This window comes from Salarias fasciatus, chromosome 15 (genome assembly GCF_902148845.1).
Source record: "Salarias fasciatus chromosome 15, fSalaFa1.1, whole genome shotgun sequence".
Taxonomy (NCBI): domain Eukaryota; kingdom Metazoa; phylum Chordata; class Actinopteri; order Blenniiformes; family Blenniidae; genus Salarias; species Salarias fasciatus.
The window spans coordinates 15196124-15216941 of record NC_043759.1 but is presented as its reverse complement, the minus strand read 5'-3'; the positions used below and the strand labels follow the sequence as shown (position 1 = coordinate 15216941).

The window sequence follows — 20818 nt, the reverse complement described above, 5'->3', positions numbered from 1 at the left end:
TAGATGTGAAAGCACCTGCATCCAATTGGGGAAACAAAAAGGCTGAAGAAAGATTAACGTCAAAGAAATTCTACATGGCTTTAAGATTCAAAGAATGCTTTTGACACTGACACACAGAATGTAATGTACGTGTGCACACGCGGTTGTCTCGGTGTGCTCCAGTGTGTCACAAAATGATAGGTGCTATTGGATTCGTCAGGCAGAGCGTCTCCCTGGCAACAGCGACTTACCCCTCTCCTCCGACTTTGGTGATCTTAAGACGAAAGTCCACAGAGTTCAGGTTGGGGGGCTTCCACTTCAGGATGTCGTCACACCTCCCAGCCTTGTATCTCTGCAGGGACACACAAGCCATCGACCAAAACATTATCACCTGCAAGATTTATTAGGGTGTGTGTATCTGTGTGTGTGCATACAAAACGGTTCTTTTAAATTTTAACTCCAATAATCATGGCCTCTCAGGAAACACAGCTGCTATTACAAAACGTATAACACTTTGAGATTCAGAGTTTTTTTTCCCCATAATTAAAAAGAATGAAATAAAAATTGCTTGAAATCTTAAAATACATACAACAAACTGACTTTTCACTTGTATGACACCCAAATATTTACATATACAAACACACACAAGGCAGATGAAGATAAAAATGAAAACAAGGGCAAGGCTGCAAAATTTCAAGAGTAAAACTGACACAGTCACTCCAAATTCTAACTCTCCAGTCAACCAAAGTTTATCTCAATCCTGTACTTTCTTTCTGATGAGTTTCAAATAAATTAAAGAAAAGAGTTGGGATCCACAGACAAGAAATATTACCTCAAATATGCACAAATAAAGCCTGTCATTTTGAACGCGAAGCTCAGACTTTATTTGCAGCCTGCAACTGTCAAGCTTAGTTCATTATTTCAACTCGTCTCTGTCACACTTCCATCATATATTGTCGTTTTATTATGAAAACTATTAAGTCCGTCTATCTGTCTGTCAAGTGTCTCATGCAGTGACACTGCAGTATCATGAGCCAGTGAAGAATTAATGAGTGAATAATTTGTAAGCTGTGTTGAATTTTGTGACAGTTACTGAGTTAAAAGCTCTTAGCTTTAGAACGAATTAGGAGAGCAGAAAATTAATTGACCTTGGGTTAAAAATCTGTCTCTTGGTATTAGGAATTTCAGGAAACGTAAACAAGCATCTGACAAAAAAAAAAAAAAAGAGAATGTAATCAGCAAGTTCTCCAAGTCTGAAATAATTTAATTATAAGTGGAAAATTTCTCATCAACAGCAGCACAAGAATAGATATGTAAATATAATTTCAACAAATGATTGTGGGTGGGGGTGGGTGGAATTTGAGACACTTTTTAAAGAAAAAATGAGTACTGCCTATTACTGCACAGCAACATGTGACGCACGACAACAACATGCTCCCCTCCATTGCCTTGATTAGTTATGTAACCCTGACATTTAGAAGGACGTGAATCAAGTGCACTGAAACATGAGAAATGTAAAGGCATGACGTGTGGAGGCGGGAACAGATGACCAGTTTCTGTCACTGTCAGGTTGCCCGGTAACAGAAGTCGAATTCATGGAAATGTGTGGAGAACAGACAGGATTCCTCAGGAGAACCTGCGCTGTCACAGCACACCATGCAACACGGAGTTTCTGGCTCCTCCCACATGTGCCCCTGCAGCAGCACTCCAGGAGAAGACATCTTTAAAATCCCAGGTCCAGAAAAAAAAGAGGAAAGAAAAAAAAAAAAATGAGAGAGAGACAACAAACAAAATGAAAAAAAAAAAAAAAAAAAAAAAGATAACAATCAAAGCAACCCTACTCCTCCACATTCATTTTACAAAGTCTGGTGTTTCAGTTCGGTAAACTGCCAGGGTTTTAAAATCGCAGAAGCATTACACATATTTTCCAAATAGTTTTACATCAATTCAAAATCCAGTCCAGTCTCCCTTGAAACTGTTTTTTTTTTTTTTTGTGATCCAACAACCCACATTGTGAGCCGTGTCAAAGTTTGGAGCTACTGCCTAAAGTTACAGCTTCTTTATGACAGAAAAATATACACTTTTGCAGGAAAAATAAAAGTGTTTAGACATGCTTGCCGAGTTCCTTGGCCCTGCTCCAAGAACTTTGACTGTCTTTGTCACATATGAAAAAACACTCTGTGGCCTATTATTAGACATCGGAACGTGGCCGTTGCTTTTATAAATAGATCATTTAAAAAAAGTCTGAATTACACCTTTATTAATGCAAAGAATATTTAAAGTATCTTTTTTAAGGACCTCATAGCAGCAAATAATGTAATAAACCCAAATACTTGACCATAAAATAAGATTGTTATAGATTGTTATAGATGTATGTACAGTTATAGATGAAAGAGAGCTGCATTGTATGTGTCCTTTATAAAGAGCAAGATGTCTTCGCAAAAACACTCCATCTCAAAGATATGTTAGTTCCATCGTAACTCAGCAGAACGCTAAGTGGTTTTCTAAAAGTAGAAATTGAGGCAGAGCTTTCAAACCACAGCTGTCCGCCCGTCGTTTGGACAGCTTGCCCAAAGCTTCAAAAAATATCTATATATTGGAACATATACGTCACGCAGCAGGAGCGACAAGCACAGACACATGGCTCCAGGAATCAGCCCCCTTCGCAATTGATAGGCTGGATTTCCACAGTATCGAAGTGGAATCAGAGCTCCACACCAGAGGTTTGAAATTATGCGAAACTTTCATTTACAGGTGCTAAACATTTATGGAAATACTGAGGCCACAATTCTGCCTAAAACTCTGTTTCAAACTATCAGGTTCCTCCCAGTTTCAGTTAGGGAAGCAGGCGCAGTCTCCACTTTTCAGGTTTGGCTTCAAATGTTTCCATTTAATTAATTTAGTATCTTGACATGACTGTGACATAAATACAATAGAATTGAATCATTGCTTGAGAAAACTGCCCAAAACTTTCAACAAGAAATACAGTTCTATTTGTGCATTATTACAATAGTCATGACATTTTGAAGCAATTTTGAAGTGATACTCCTCATTGTAATCATGTATTGAGAAAATGTTATGAGGGTAATGGCTCAAATATATTATACTATTTGATGTTACTACATTACTATCTGTATTACATTTGAAATGACAAAATAATTCCATTATTAGTAGATTTTCCATTATTGGTCAAGAGATTGTTTTTGTGTAAGGTTTCTTCATTTACAGGCAAATTTATGAGTTTGAAACCCTACTGTCAAAATATGACAGCAGAAGAAAAAGGTAGATATCAACAGAGGTAAGAAAATGCTTTTAATAACTACTCTAATCCTACTTGGATAGCAGAGGAAGTGGCTTGCCCTGTGGTTTTACACGAACCACATGCTCTTTCTCTGTCAGCTATGTGGGTACCATTAACAAAATTTGTTTACTGAAAGAAAACTTGCTAAAGTTCAATCTGATAAAGTGAGTCGGGGCCATACTGACTTTGTCATATTTGCAGTAAAGTGAAAGGAAACGGGAGTGTTCGGTGTCCTTCAGCTTTGCCCGCCACGGAGCTGTTGATGTGGGAGGTGGCCTTCCTGTGCTTTCGAAAGCGGCACAGACAGCAGAGGCTATTCACCGTAGTTATCCAGACGGCAGGAAAAGAGGGCATGCCTCTTTTGAAGAACCTCGACTGAGTACATCTTTTCTTCTGAAAACGTGGGTGTGCAAAGGAACATTCTTGAGTGCAGTTAGCTATGCTTTGCTGTTCAGGCGTCAAAAAGAGGAAAACTCCATAACAAAACGACTTATCCCACTAATGCAGCTCTAATGAGAGATGAAATACACATTTGCCTCTGATGATTTAAGTCCCTGACAATTACTTCATCAATGAGCTGAGGAAAACAAAGAAATGTGGCACTAACTTGAGAGTAAAACAAGAAACACTTGCGTGTTTTGTGTGTCTGTATCTACTGAGGCTTGTACCAAACTCTGTGCCCAAATATGTCTGCAAACATCATTAACTAAAGCGATATTTGCTTAAAATGATTTCATGCCAGCAGAACCATAGCAACAACAAACCTGTGACGGCCCAATCACACGGTGGGTGAAATAAACAGGCAACCTTCGAATTCGTTTCTAAATGAAAAGGCGCTGCCTGTTGCACTTACGCCTTTATTACCATTGTTACTCTTGTCAATAAATGGATGCACAGAACAAAATGAGTGCTTATTATTCAAGTGCAAAACAGACCTTCAGCTCTGAACCTTGCATTCAGAACACATCTCTCATCCATCAAATTCATTTTCATTTAATGATGTACTATTGCATGTAAATTGCCTTCTGCTGGGTCGTAAACGTACATGCTGCCACTGCTGGGCGGGGAGGAGAAAAACTGAGAGCACAGAGGAGTGGCTATGGAATGCTTTTTTCCTTAAAAAGTACATATTAGATGGATCAATATGCACTGTGTGTGGTCTCGTCTCTGTTGTTGGACTATTACAGTAACCATGCCAAAAATGTCAACAAACCTCTTTACCTTGACTATCACGGCTGCTGATGGAAGAATATCAAACCTCTGTCATTTCCTCCTGCTAATGCCTAATGTATTCACTTTCTGTGACCATAGAAACTGAGCGTATGCCAGAAGCTCTTCAACCCCTGAAGTGGAGCTTTGGACCACTGGGACTAGAGGTAACAGTTAAAGCTCCGAGAGACAGAAAGTGCAGCCAATTTCACAAAGTGTTTTAGTCTCGGGAGCCAACACAGGTAAGTCACATGGAACGTATTATTTTGAAGAATTACATTTTCCACATTGTACATAGCTTTTTTTAGTCAGTGAGCACATACATTATTTAAAAATATCAGCTGAAAAGCCAAAGGTGCATGTTAAAGCAGTGGTGAGTTCTCTCCCACCTCGTAGGAATATGCTTAATTCGACTCTGGGCGTGGGGGACTTTCTATGTGGAGTTTACATGTAAGGTTAATTGGTCCTTTGATGTGACATTAGCCTGTAGGTGTGAATGTAATTGAATGTGTATACTCGCCACCGTGGAAACTCATAGGATGAGTGTAACTCCTCGTAGATAAAGGGGAACAGAAGACAGATCGATGGATCGACTGAAGAGCCCACATGGCACTTATGACCACAGACCACCGCTTCTCACTGCAGGCCGAGCTGATTGACAGACACTCGAAGCAAAAGTCTCCGCTGAGCTCCCCAAATGCTGCATTGTTCAAGAGCCTGTAAGCCACACTGAATTGATCAACCTTGTACTTTTGCCTTACAGCCAGCAGTAAACTTCAGGATTGCTGCCTGCTTCTCTTACAGCTGGCTGATTCTGCAGAGCAGCAGAGTTTTGGGTGACCTACATCTTTTGTTTTTAGTGAGCTGTCACACTGTACATCATTGTTTCCCCTTGCTGCTGTGTCTTGTCTTACCTCCCACTCACTCTTTTTAGTCGTTTTAAAAATTGTTTTAAAGCATTTCGCGACTCGGTCTGTGAAAAGGCGCTGTGTAAATAGCTATTTTTCTTCATGTGTCGCAGTAAATGCATAATTGCCTCACTGCGACAGTTTGAACTGACTGCAAACAAATTGCATAACTGTTAAAATAACTTCCATTTATGTGTCTGAAGAGAAGAAAGAAACCAAAAAAAATCACATAGAAATGTACATAGTAATAGTGGCATAAAAAGAATTAAAAAAAAAAAAAACTACAATAAGCCAACACCATCGTCTTGTTAGTAACTGATTCCTTCCTCTGCCTCAAATGCACCTTATTTCCTGTCTCCTTATTTCTTATTTAAGACTCATGAATAAGTATTCAAAAACAGCGAGTTTCAAAAATCTCAGCAGGAAGTGACTGCAGGCGGCACGAGCATCATTACTGTGCAAACTCCACTCAGCTGACGATGCAGGTTTTACAACTCCACCGAAACTTTTTTAGTGACAAAAACAAAACAGAACGCCATCTAAAAAACTGAGACCTACATTTCTGTTCTTCTTTTTTTTTCTTCCAACTATTCAAATATAAGGGAAGTAAACCACAACATTAAAAAAAATGTAACTGCAATGTTTGGTCAGGCATGAATGCGCCATTACAGCGCCCGAAGAAACCTGAGATCGTGATTGAGGAGACTGAGAGGAAACCATTACAGCAACTGGGATGCAATATTTCTCCTTGCAGCACTGTGACAGGTTATCACAGAAACTCTTGAGGACGCTACTGCGAGGAAGCTGCAATGCAGTTAAGAAACAAGCTTGTAGCAGTAAGGCAGGGATCATCACAACATACACCCTCAATACAGTGAAATAAATAAATGACCTGATGGGCAGGGACGGCACATATGAGAATCCAGGCAGAGAACGGCAAACAATGTGACAAGTTATTGAACGGCCGCAGACGAGAGATTTGCTGCCCTTTCATAGTCCAGAAATAGAAGGCTGCATTTGATCTAGTGCAATCTATATTTTCACTGGAATAAATGGAGCCCTATCAATTCCACTGTACGTCAAAGTGTTGAGAGAAAGATAAAAAACATGAAAGCTGAGCACTAACATTTATGGACCACTGCTCTTTCCACAACAGAGTCATGCTCCCGGCAGACAATGAAAGGTCAGGAGGTGATACTATTTATTTATTTTTTTTAAATACATACACTTAAAGGTTCATATTGATCTACTAATCCGTTTATACATGCGCTAAAGGAGTTTAGAGCTGGTGACCTCAACCGGAGAATTTTTCTCCAAGAAAATCCGGCCTGAATATTAGACTCTGCGTGCAGATTAAAATTTCACAGCAACAGATGAAACTCAGCCAAGCATCATTTAGGCATAAATTTGCTGAACACCACAAAAAACAAAAACAATTGAAGTTGATGGCAAAACAACAAATTTTGCAACCGTTTCTTCATTGAACAAAGTATCAAAAAATGTGTTTGATTGTTTTTCCTCTGGCATGATAATTGATACATCAGTTCAACATACAGATATTGAGTGAGATGTTGAAGAATTGGAGAAAATATGGGTTCATCATAACAAGAGTAAGTGCAATTTGCAACTGGCGTTCGTTTCAGTAACAGTAATGTCAATGTGAAAAAAAGACTAATTGAATAAAGGGGAAGAAAAATGGTGTAAAGTGTTAAAAGTCCGATGGCTGCAGATCTTGAGATAAGAACGTATCCAACTTCCACATAGTAAAAGCTTCTACATATACTGAATAACCCCGACCCCAACCACGGTCTGAATCCCTCTCACCAATCTGTCTGTCTTATCCTTTCTCTCTTTCTATGCCTCGACCCCTCACCTTTCCACCGTCACTCATGTGGGATTGTTGGATTTCCTCTGGACAAGTACAGAGGAACAACTATGCTGCATTTGGGATTATAAAAATAAAACTGAATAGATGTCTCCTATAAAACTTTTGATTCCTGACTGATTGCCAATAGTCGATAGTGCTCCGATCGCAAGATAAATTTGATGCATTTTGTCAATATTTTTTTCCATACATGTGTCCATTACTTGGGTGGGGAGGGGAAACCTGAGTGGCCCCGCCCTTTCTTTACGTCATCGATCAGACTGTTACAGTCGGCAGGACAGACTGGTGGAACAGAGATGCCCTTTTGTAATTTTCTGAAAATGAAAGAAAGCTAAACTGTGAAGAAATCCTAAACTCCCCCATGCAGTTAGAGCAGGACGTAGCACACACATAAAAAAGAATGCAGAGTAAACAGCTTCAGTTAATTCAGGGCACAATTCTACTTCTCGTTGGTTTATGTTGATGGAAACACTGAAAAAAAAAAAAAAAAAATCCAACAGGCAAAAATTTCAATTAATATGAGCCTCTTAAATCTGTTTTTTATAGACAGAATTTATATTGTGGTAAGGCTTTGTATCACATTTAATTGGAAATATGAAGGGAGGAACTGAAGGAAACAATATTGCAGAAATACATTTTATGACACTGATGCTGTGCTGCTGCGATGGTCATGGTCTTAAAACGAGGCGTGTTGATACACTTTGGTCCAATGCTGCTCACTTGTGAATGCACACATTTGTATCTTTGTGAGAAATGACTGCATTATCAGCTCAATAAAACGGGGTAAATAGTGTGGTTGTTTTAGGAGGGATGCAATGAATTCATAAATGAGTGAATGGCTCACAACTCCAGCACTTCCAAATTGTGTTTAGCTGAAATTTTATTTGATATTTATAGATATTTGTATAAGTTTTTTTCTCTCCTGAGAATACCATGATCTTTGCAAAGCATTCACGTGTTTCTCCAAAGTCTGGTTGTACCACGATGATCTTTGATGTGAAATGATCTGCTGTTTTCTGACATTGGATTCTATTTCACAATGTCCCAGACAGATGAGGTATCAGACAGACCAAGCTTTATTTGTTACATAACAGTGACTTTTAATCCAGAACTCCAACTGTCACTTTCACAACTGCTTGACAAATTAGACATATTATCAATGAGCAAATTTATTCATCAGTCACCACTGAAACCCAGTCATCACACACAACACAATATGGGAAAATCAAGACCCACAATGAAACATACAAAGAATTATATAATTCTCACATCAGCCAGACTTACGGGGAACCTGGAGAAAACACACAGGAGGTTCTTGAAGAGGGTGAGAGACGACACCGATTGGTCAACTGGATGCTGAATATATGCAAAACCTTTGAGGGACATTTCACACAGTGTAACCACAATTAAAACAGCACAAGAGGATTTGGACAAGCCAAAAATTAAACTACTTTGTTAACCCTTGGCTGTGTAATTCATACGAAATAAAGACGAACTCATAACAAAGACTCAGGAAAACCTATTTCAACTTCTGAACTGCAATAATAACAAACAAACAAACAAACAAACAAATAACAAAACAAATAAGATTCTGAACAGAATGACTGAACAATTCTTCTTCTTTCCAAACCTGACCGAAGTCAAAGAATTACCAATATCCTATTCACAGTGTCACTCATTTTCAAAAGTTCGAAACTACACGGTGTTTAGAGAAAAGTCGTCATGAATAAAATTTTCTCAAGCAATTGCCATTGACGTGAATACTCAAATATTGTACTTTCCTCCGAATGGAGTTTGAAATGTTTTGACTAGTAAGAATCCACTCATAAATAAAACAAGGATTTCACACACAATCAATTCAAGAGCATTTTCTGCTTTGAAAAGATTTATTCTGTCATTGTTTGGCACAAATACACATAATGAACCACATTCAGGCCACATGTGCAACACAATAATCCTCTTCACTGCATGTTTGCCTTCAAAACTCTTGATGGTAACAATCTATATCAAAATATTTATTAGAAATAAAAAAGTTATAAATGCAGGATGTCTAATTCTATAGGAGAAAGAAAGACTAGCTGGAGGGATTGCTCCAAGTCTTTTCATTATAGTATTTTTTTTTCCTTCAAAGTCTCATTTCAAGAACAGCTTTTTTTTTCCCAAGTCAGACTTAATGCTTAAGTGTGCTGCGGATTACAGACAAAAGACTGTTCCCCGGGGAAAAGCTCCCTCTGTTACAGCTCAGACACTTTGGCCCGCACTTTGAAAGTCAAATTGACTGTGTGTGTGTGTGTGTGTGTGTGTGTGTGTGTGTGTGTGTGTGTGTGTGTGTGTGTGTGTGTATTTTGTGTCAATGTACAAAATGGTGCAATGGCATAAAACAAAAAAAAAAAAACAGTTGTGGGATAAACATTGTGAAGAAGTACAAGGACAAAAAAACCTAAGAAGTAAATCTTGATATCTTGATATACACTGACACACAGATAAAGTGAAGAATAGCTGAGGCTACTGAAAATGATTGGACTGATTTATGAGACACATAAAACACAAGCCAATGATGTTACCCAACTATCTGTCTCAGAAAATCTCTCACAGTAAGATTCACAAGCTTCAACTTCACTGCATTCCAATCGGAAATTATGTTCAAAAAATATACATTTTCTGAGTCCTTGCTGCACAGAGATCACCATCTGGAGTCCTCCCAGAAGTAATTCTGCCAACTGTGGTAATGGCTCTGAAATGAATTCAAAATCTGTCCGATATTCTCTAAACAAAGGAGACATGTTCCAAAGACAGCGTGTGCTGGGTGAGATAACACAGCCGGAGACTCCGGGCTGCTGTGGTGGAAGGCTAATATTAATGGACATTCACAGTAGCAAGAACCTGCTGAGATTAACCCCGAGACCGCCCTAATCCCATTCACACAAGAAGAGATTAACATTGCTCTGCTGGCGCAGAGCAGAACAAAATCAATGACTTAAAAAAAAAGAAAGAAAAAAGAAACAAAACAATACAAAGCTATAGGTTTTGGCGCTGATCTGAAAAGAATCTGAACTGCTGTGAAAATGCCTTCCATTGATCAGTAATGTACTTGTGAGGTAACATTTCATAAGACGTAAGATGGCCAAGCATGAAACTCCCCACAGATCAGAAGTCCCGTACAGAGGCAAAACCCTGTGTCCTGTCTTAAAGATTAAAGGGAATTTTACACCGCAGAATGCCATTTATTCCCCCTCTATACTCACAGTACCTGGAGGCACTAGGTACAGATCAAACAGCAGTGCTCTCTTTGTCACGGCGTGTTGTTTTTTTCCCCTCTCACAAACGGGTAACTGCAGCAAATAATGTTACATAACTTCTTCAGAGTGTTTGTCTCCGCTCATTAATTATGAATATGATGTAATGGCAGTGATCCTCTTTTGACCCATTCATCTTAATTCAACCTTTGTAAACATGTGAAGGGGGAAAAAAAGGACAACCTGACACTCGACAGTCACTTCAAGTAGGCATAGCAGCACTTTGAGATGCAAATAACCACACAGAGGCAATTACCTGTTATAGTATGATACGCGTCAGAATTATTATCACGCTCATGAGACAGATGATTCACATTACAATAAATACAAATGCAAAGGAACTAATTTGTTATGAGCAGCTGAATGTCCAAAGTTAATACAAAACAGCAAAGAAAGTTTTAATTTGGTGAACTGAAAAACCCAAGCAAACAGCATAATTCATAACTGTCACCTCAAATGATCGTCACATAAATCAAACAAACAAAGAACTTAATTACCAACCTCAATATGGTCTTATCTTGCTTCATGCATAGCAACTTAATTACTTCAACACTGTCCATACCCACTGCCTGCCTAAATGTGCCAAAATCTCTACTTCTCTAAATATCCACCAAATAATTACCTCCATTGTGAAATAATCAGAAATGCTTATCTTCTCCATAATAGACCTGTGTAGCTACCTAAATATTTACCACTCTTAAAACATACAAACACAATACAATAGCTACCAACACATTTACTAAGACTGAATGATTTGTTGTATCTCGAATCGCATTGCAAAATGAGATAAGATTTGCTCATCACACAGACTGGAATATGAATCATGCATAAATGTCCTCCACTATGCAAATACACGCAAAGCTTTAAAAAGATACATTAATTGCAAAAAAAAAAAAGCACACAATAGTAATAATTTGGGACAATTTCAGTTGATGTGTATATTTAAATGGTGGCATGGACAGGAAGAGGTTGGATACTTCAACATATGTGCTTGATTTCACTTTGAGATGTATCAAGGAAATATGCTTGGATTCATGCGTACGCACAGATTCATATATGTGGATGTTTTTTTTTACGAAAGTCATGTTCAGTAGGGACATGGGGCCCCTGGTCTACACCACACAATGCAAAGCCAAGGAGAATATTTGTAGCTACACCGGTCCAAACTAATGGCCACGCATCATACAGAGGTCTTTTTCCAATTTTATTTCATCTCTCCTCCTCTATAGACACCGTGCAAACTACAAAAATCAAGAAATAAAAAAAAAAAACATTTGAAAAACATCTCTTTTGTTCTTAAAGTCTCTCAGAAAAATTCCAGCATTTAGACAGGTCCCAACACAGTAGCAATACAACAGGGAACATTCAATTGTCCATTCTGGGGTCATTGATCCAACATTATGACCGCACAACACTGTATAAATGTACAAAATGAAAGTTGCCGTGTGTGCATTCCATGTGTTTGCAAAAACCTGAATTTGCTTTGAGAATACACAACATCAGTAAGAAAGAAAAGTTTGGCTACCTTAAAGCATCCAGGAGTTTCTATCGTGGACTCGGGCTGCTGGGATGCTTTTTGGAATTTGAGGCAATAAATGTTTCAAAGAACTAATCAAATAAATAAAGGTTGGAAAATGTGAGAGAAAGTGTGAATCACAGCCTCTGAAAACCATGTTAAAGGTCAAAGTCGTGGGTCTTCCTGCAGGACAATGACCCAGAGCACACATTAAATTGCACAAAAAGGTGGCTGGAAAGAAAAACATGAACTTTTCTAAACTGTACTCAGAAATGACTCCTGACCTCAATGCAACTACAAACCTCTGGAGAAAAGTGGAACCTGCCAATGAAGAAGAGCTTCCTACAAACTTGAGAGTTTGAATGCACCACAGTAGAAGAATGTCATCAAACCAGTGCAAAAAGCATCCAAATGACAGGACAACGATATCCCTATTTCAAAAAAGATGTGTTGACATTAGCTCAGTATGCATGAAATCACAGTTCAGGGTAAAAGTCTTAAGGTCCTACGGCTGACCTTCTGAGATCTCCAAGCTCTCCAAGCTTAGACAAACAAATTTACTTCAGCTATTTTATGCATGAGGCAATAATAACTGATACTTAAGTGAATCACTAAAGGCAAAACATGAAGGGAGGCAAAGACAAAGTAATAAACAATAATTTCTAATTGAGTTGGGTCATTGCTAACATGTTTTCTGTTCATACTCAAGGACGTTGACCGGTGGAACAAAAGGAAGCAAGACTTTCAACCATATGAATGGCAAACTACTCAATGGTCAGATGAATCAAAAATACAAACACTAAGCCCAACCCTGAAACTAATGTCGCCTTGTCCTTTCAACTAAAAAGAGAGAGACCTTTTGAACTATCGGGCCATGGTTTCATATCTAGCATCTGTCTATGCCATGGACAGTTTGCACGTCTGCAAAAAAAGTAGCAATTTTAAAAAGTGCACAGAGGATTGAGAGCAACGTATGAAACCAAGCAGACAGCATCCTGTTAAGATTTTGTATATTTCAGAACACATACTGCATCCATCAGAAAAACTCTTATTTAAAGTAAGAGGTCAGGTGTTGAGATGACATGTGGAGTACTCACTTCTAAAGAATAACACATATATGTTAGAACAATATGGTTTACATCAAGCGAGATGTTTTGTTGTTATCAAAATGAAGAAGAAATATATTTTTTCCAACAAAGTGATGAAATGTCTTACGGTCGACATTTGATGTGTTACAGACTGGCTATGAATGTGAATGAAACCTGTGTTTACGACAATTGAAAATCAATGCATGATTTTCACAGTTCCATTTCACACATCATTTTTATTGGAATGGATTTTGTAACCAAAACCTCTGTGTAAATCAAAATTACAGTAACAAAGGCTACAGCTTAAAAATATGTGCATTTGGGACGACTCCATTAATTCATTGCTGAATTTTATAGTATGTTTACTGTGCGTTTGGGGCAACTGACTTCCTTTTAGCTGAAGTCAAAACTGGCATAAAGAACTGTAAATATACACTTTGTCCGCTAAAACCAAAGTTTCCTCAACTTAAAAAGAAAGGTGAAAATGCAACAACTTCTTCTACATTCTCCCTTTATCTAATGCTCCGTATATATCCGGATGCCTTTCCTTAAATATTTAATATCTTCCTGGAGCATATCTTCAGTATTTCATTGCGATTTACGACCCTGCTCTGAGTTTCATTTGCTGTTGAACCATGCATCACTTTATCGCCTTCCACATTAGAAGTTTTCCTTTTAGACCGCACACACAAGCTTAAAAATGCTGCGAGATTTCCTCCACAAAAGTCTCTCTTGCTTTTTCTTAAATGAAACTAAGAATGATTACATTGGCGCTTTTACCACGATTTCTCCTACAGAGCCGGATAACGCTGCTGGAGATTAACTTCCAAACTGCTGCAGAAATGAGCAGATGTGTGATGTGCTGTGCCTGTCTCCATGCCATAACCAAGCTCGATTGTAACTGTGGCTATTCCCAGAGAGATTTGACATTTTCACCCATGCTAAACGTTCTATTTTATGTTGACCTATTGACACAATTTCTTTAGCTCGGATATACTAAACAGATGAAATATCTGACTGCATAACGGAAAGAGTAGGGTAGAAATGGTTGTATTTGCTATTTGAAATTAGGCGACTCGCGATCTGCATTATTATTTCGTCAAATTGGACGTTCCCGCCTTCAGAGAACCAGCTCTTTTGTTTGAGTGGGCGTGCAGACAAGAGGCAGCGGCTGACCTTCAGATTTTAAAGAAATTTTCTTCCATCAGTGGAATAAATAAATGTTGACAAACACTACTCAATGAACTGTGACTGAAACGCAAATTAAAAGTGAGCACGGACAGCTTAATGGGATACCTAGAAATCGAAACATTTTTGCAGAGGTGTATAAAGAAATGAACTCATCTGAAAGTAGTTGTGCAGGTCTGCGTAAGGACTCAACTCGAAGGTGAGAATTAAATACAAAGGAGCCAAAAAACAAAACAACAAAGCACTTGACAAATTTGTAAAAAAACAAAAAACAAAAAAAAAACAATGACTTCAGTGATAACACTCCACTGCCATGGGAAGCTGCTGCATTTTGTACTCGTAGCATCCTTTAAATGGAGCTTTTGGCCCAATAATTTGCAGTAGTGCAGATGAGGGAAAAACAAACGCCTCCTTCAATATTATGTTATGAGGAAAAGAAGGAAAATGCCCATTTTTAGCAACATTCCTCTGGTGAAAACTGAAAAGAGGTCCGGGTCCACAAAGGCAGCCCAACTCCAACATATTGTGGGGCAACTCCTCCTCGTTTCAAGAAGCTGTTTTCATTGCGTACAACCAGTTGATTCCCACTCCAGTCGTCATTTAATTCAAGAGACGTTTCCGTCTCGACTGTTTGATGACACACATTCTATCAGAGGATTATGTGCAGATGTCTTTTTTTAAATAAATGAAGTACTTGCACATCACAGGAGCTTATTCTCTTGTTGTTTGTTTGAACAGTGATCATTTAAATTCCGCAACACACAGCTGCAAAAACAACTCACGAACTCCAGTTAAAAGAGATTCACTAATCCGCAGCTAGGATGCAAAAGATGTTGCTATTTCCTCCACGGGTTCGATAAATGCTCAGACGTCCTGACATCCGAGTGCTTTCAGCACCTTTTTTTTGGCTCACTTATTCACGATCTATCAAAGTCGCCCAGGGAACAGAGGACAATATGACCTCAAATCAATGATGGTCTGCATCACAAGCAGCTGCCACGCCGCTCCAGTTCAAAACCCATTTTCTGGTTAGAATCGTGCATAATGTAGAAATTTAACAGCCTCCTCCAAATACGCTCTCGGGCGCCGTATAAATAATGAGCTGCTAAAAAGGAAACCAATGATTATATCCTATTTTTGCATAAATAATTCCTGCTTACCAAAACACACATCTTCGTTTTCCCCCTCTGATTTGCACATTACAAATTGGCTGTGGAAATATCAAACTTAATTCTGGTTTGTACTCCAGCTTGCGCACGAAAAAAAGAAGGTGATTCAAACACAGAAAAAATCAAAATCCAAATGCATACATAACAGAAAACTGGATGACAGTGAGCACCAGCCAAAGCAGAACTGCAGGGATCGCAGGCACCTGCCAAAATAAGACATTTATGTTGTGAAACTTATCGAGACAGTGACGGATCAATTAGGCGGCCTCAGAGAGACGTCTGCTTGGAAATGCAGATTGGCTCTGCTTGGCCCGTGGAGGAGAGAGAGTGCAGCTGTGTAAACTCGTCCCCCGTCAGATCTCACCGACAGCTCCCTTTTTTCTTTTTTTTTTTTCCTTCCCCAAATGAAAAACCATTGCTACCTGCTGGCTAAAACCACAGTTATGCTCAGGTGATAATTACGTCTCAAATCGAAGTAAACAACACAGGGAAGAAGCACACCGAATCTGTTGTGCTGCTGAATTTGGGGCCAAATAAGAACATGAGATCACTTTAAAATCAGTTTTACTTGTTCTTTTGATTCTAAAAGGACAGCTATGTCGAACGACAAGTGTCAAAATGTCTCCTTTACAACGTACCACCACCATGTGAACATGAAAAGCACTGCATACCTCACTTAAATGTTAACAAATAACTTTGTTTTTGGCTCCAGCAACCCACGACCCTGAAAAGGACAAAGTGGAATCGAAAATGAATAAATGAATGGATGAATATCTGTTTTATACTGAGCAAATTCCCTTATTTTTTCAATAATTCTGCTACATATCAATGTGTGATGAACTAACATCAAACAAATCAAACTGATCACCTTTTTTTTCCACTGTTGTTCTTCATTTCCCATAAACCTATGAATAGAGTGAATTTGTGCAGGACTATTTAAACCTTAAAATTGACCATTTTCAGTAATTCTTACAAATTGTACCCGGTAAATTGATGACAATCATCGAGTTTATAGAGACAACGAAACACTGAAATGGATGATGCTGCTACACTTCTCCCCTGCTTCGGAAAAACATGTCTTCCTTCTCGTGAGTGCACTAATGTGATGCTTTTAATTTAAAATGACACATTTATTTCTATTTATTCAGTTTATTTCTCCTCAAAACATTTTTTTTCAATATAGTGTTTGACTCTGGGTTTGAAATTTTCCATTTCCAATTATTAAGTGGTGTCTAACTGGAGAGTGAAAATAACAGAGTATGCAGGAAAAATTAGCATGATGGGTTTGAGAAACTGGTGGTAAAAAGCGTCTCCATCATAGACTTGGGGGGAAAAAAAACACTTGAATCGAAATGAATGAGTAATATATTATTGAGTAATAATATGACATCTGTATTTTAATATTTTATCAAGCTGGACAAGCCGCATCTCAAGCTGTATGAGTCAATGAAATATGTTAGGAAAAAACCTGCAACTGTTGCTCTGCTGTAAATCAGCATCATTGCAATGACTGCAATGCAGCTATGGTTATGGGATCATAACTTCCACGTGGAACCGGCATCAGGGAAACCTCCATGAACAGCCTCTCAGCTGCTTGAGTCTAACCACTGGAAATTAGCTACATTAGTTAAAAGGGCAGCAGAAATCGCGGTAATCATCACTGATAGAGGGCAAAAACATGAGCGAGGGAGCAAACAGAACCAGCGGGTCCGCTGTCAGGAGTCAAAGTGCCTGATTTAACATCTGTGATTGGGCTGCAGCCAGATAAGCGCTTATATGCGCCGCGGACTGTTTACCTTTGGCAGGAGAGAAGTCCGGCATTTCCGGGGCCAAAACAAAAGGGAACCAGGTGTGCAGGTGAAAAACATGCATTAACAGCAATTATCTGTGTTAGCCAGGAAGGCCTGGTTCTCTGCCACACAAAAGAGCTGGATTTAATTCAGCCAAAATCTGCAGCAATTACATCTTCAAAAAAAAAAACAACAACTAAACATCAAGTGCACACAAGAGTAAAATCAGGGCCTTTAAAGCACTGAAAAGAAAAGAAATGAAGGAATTAAGATGGTGCTTTGCACAGAAGTTCATTTTGGAAAGGTGAGTTTTATAACTGTTTCATTTCATGCTGGAGGCCACACTCTAAAAAGTACTGCTTTAATATCTGAAGCTATAAGTGGACGCCTTTTTATGGTCTGTGTGAGCCTTTGTTTTTTTTTTTTTTTTTTGTTTTTTTTTTTTCCTTTTGCTGTTTTCCATTTAGTGGCATAAAAACAAACTTCATTGTTATTTACCATTATAGAACTGCGAAAATAAATAAAAGCACGACCACCCAATGGCCTCGGCTGGACTGTGCATCAGTGTATTTGGAGAGAGCCAGCACAAGAAAAAGTTAAAGCAGCTTCTTCATGTGTTCAATAGTAAAAGCCTGGTGACAGATTCAGATACATAAAAAATAACATGACAAGAAGAAAATATGCCAAAAAAAAAAAAAAAAAAAAGAACTAAAAACTTTAAAAGGACATTTCTCTGCAGTAACATTACCCAGGTTATGTCGTATACATTTCACTGATCCTTCGAGTCCAACACAGACAGAAAAAAAAGGTTAAAAGCTGAAATAGTATGACTGTCACAGATAAAAGAGATTTTCCACTCCTCCAACACTGAGGCCATTTCAATCATAACCCTGACTGCTATGTGTCTGAATGACTGTGCAGCGTCTTACAGAGAAGCAGTGTTTAAGTGTGTGATTTTCTTTGCAGTAACAGAGGTCAAGACAGGTACAGACTGTGACAAACGGCAGGGGGGTGGCGGTAAGACGCCTCATACCTTACGTAACTGCTCGGCAGGGGGGGGAAAAAAAAACACTGCGGACCTGACAGATCACATGATTGTCAAAGGTAGATGGAGACTTACCCCACATGGTTGAAAGATGAGTCCATCCACTTCGTGGCTGACCTGGGACGTGAAGCTGCCTTCCAGGAGCTGCACAACACAGAAACACGACGCATTTTCAGTCGAGCGGCACTGATAAATGACAAGCCGAGACTCACATTTTGTGCTGAAAACACATGATTTGGCATTGATTGATGAGGAAAACAACCTGCCGGCACCTGCATACACCCCGAAAACACGGGAAGTAATGGGTTTTAACAAAACTGCAAGCCGAAGCGCGAAAAAATCCAGCATTACTATAAAGCCAAGTGTTATACATTGTTTTCATCCACACAGACTTGAAACTGAGCTCCAATCTATCTGATTGATAACGCATGACTGAGAGATCAATATGTTTAACTTGACAGACCAGGTAGGAGACGAGAATAGCAACAAATCATTACGTTCCTAATGACTGGAAAGAAAGTATTTCATCTCTTCCATTAGCAACAGCCAGCGCAGCTGTTGATGGAGGAGAGTTCTGCGGTATACTGGAGGAGGGACTGCCCGGGGGACGCGGCGGAGCTTCTGCACAGTAAAGGCACATTTTCTACATCGAGAAGCACATCAGCCGCCACAGGAACTGAAGCCGGGGTTCTATTAAATAAAGCTGAGTGAACTGTTTGCACAGGGAAACAGATGGGAGAAATCTCCAGATTTACGAGTGCCTTTCTTCATCGCTTTCGAAACCGTCTCTCTAAAAACAGCCAGACTACAGACTGATGAGGCTGAACATGACGATATGACAGAACAGAACGTGACTTGATAATTACGACCAGTCTTATTTCGACACACTGGAGCTAAATAAATTAGGTGTGTATCTTATTTATCAATCGAACAAGACAGCCTTCACAGATAATTATCACACCACATGAAGGCTAATCAGCAGACACGAGGCAAATGAGCCGACTTTCTTGAGGGGTGGTTGGTGCTGGAGACGCTCAAGTCAACAATTAGCATTTCTGCTGCTCGGAGACTATTCACGGCGTCTGGCGTTACAACAGAAGAAATGCTGCCTTAATGGCTTCTTGTTACTCTGAAGGACATCATCTATTTTTTCCCTTGAGACATCTGACCTAACGCCTGCTGCATGAAGGTATTCAGGCTTTGCAATGTGACTGAAAATATGCCAAACTTCTCATTCTGGATGCTTAGAAATATCCATGACTGCTCTTCTGTGACAGGATTTTTTTTTTTTTTTTTTTTGTTAATGACTTCAGCAGTGTTGCTAATCAGGAAATCTAAATATTTAATATTTGTCTGTCCACCATAGTAACTGGGTAAAACCGTAAGCTGGCCAACACAAATCTGCCTCATAACTAAAACCAATGCACCCAAAAAGTCAAGTACCAATTTTTCAACTGGTGTAAATCAACTTTCTGAGACGTGAAGCCTTTAAATGAGAACCTATATCTTCGAAAAAGGAAATGCTGTCCAAACTTCTATAACTTGTTACATCTGAATCACAGGCTCTAAAGACTTTCATCCAACTACATCCGCTGAAGCTTCTAAAACAGATTATTCAGCGCTGAATAAATACTGAGTTATGAAGACATGTTTCACAAGGAGGAGCAGGTGGAACCGGAGCAGGCGATAGATGGAAGGTAAAATCTCTGCTTTCATGGAAAAGGACACACCATTCTGCAAATCTGAAAAAAAAATCATCTATGCCAAATATTCACCAGCTTTCATCTGATTTGCCAGTCTGAGACTCTGTAGGGATTAGTTTGCAATTCTGCACAAAAAAATAATCCATTTGTGTACTTAACAAGTTTTAAAAATTGGGTTTCTGGATTTCTGAGCAGATTTGAGGATGTCTGATATTTCAATTCTTCTGATGAAATGAATATGATGAATAATTCTTGTCATCACTACACAGACTGAGAAAACCCTTTTTCGCTTTAATTTCAAATATCCCCTTGCACACTCTGTACTATCTCCACAGTGTAATCTTCCTGGTTCATTATGTTCTGGATTTTCATCACGAAGACAGGAACCACACGGTTCTATAACTGGGTGAACACAACCAGAACTTTTAACTGTTTACAATGTCCCCCACCCAAAAAAAAAAAAGAAAGACAGAAAGAAAGAAAAAAGTCAGTGCAGTCAAGCATGAACATCAAGGCTCAAGCTTTTGTGTGCCAGACGAGGCAGAGACAATGTGAATACGCCTGCCAGGGTTAGCCGAGTCCTTCATCTTCAGTGATATTTGAAAAACTAAAGGAACTGAAAAGAAAGTCTTCCAAATCCCCCCCTCCACCCCCAAATGCAATCTTAAAACGTTAGATGAAACTGCAGTCAGACGGAAACTCAACCTTTCGTGAAAATAAAACTGTGTATGAACCTAAATG

At 38.9% G+C, this 20818-nt stretch overlaps 1 protein-coding gene across 1 annotated transcript in view; it reads right to left on the bottom strand.

Annotated features, from left to right (window-relative positions):
* Window positions 1-20818, bottom strand: part of rngtt (RNA guanylyltransferase and 5'-phosphatase) — a 104933-nt gene that overhangs the window by 19764 nt on the left and 64351 nt on the right. Inside the window, exons 12-13 of the mRNA XM_030109501.1 lie at window positions 18450-18518; window positions 231-331 (exon numbers count right to left, since the gene is read on the bottom strand). Of these exons, the coding sequence (XP_029965361.1) occupies window positions 231-331; window positions 18450-18518 (170 nt within the window). The remainder of the gene's footprint in view (window positions 1-230; window positions 332-18449; window positions 18519-20818) is intronic.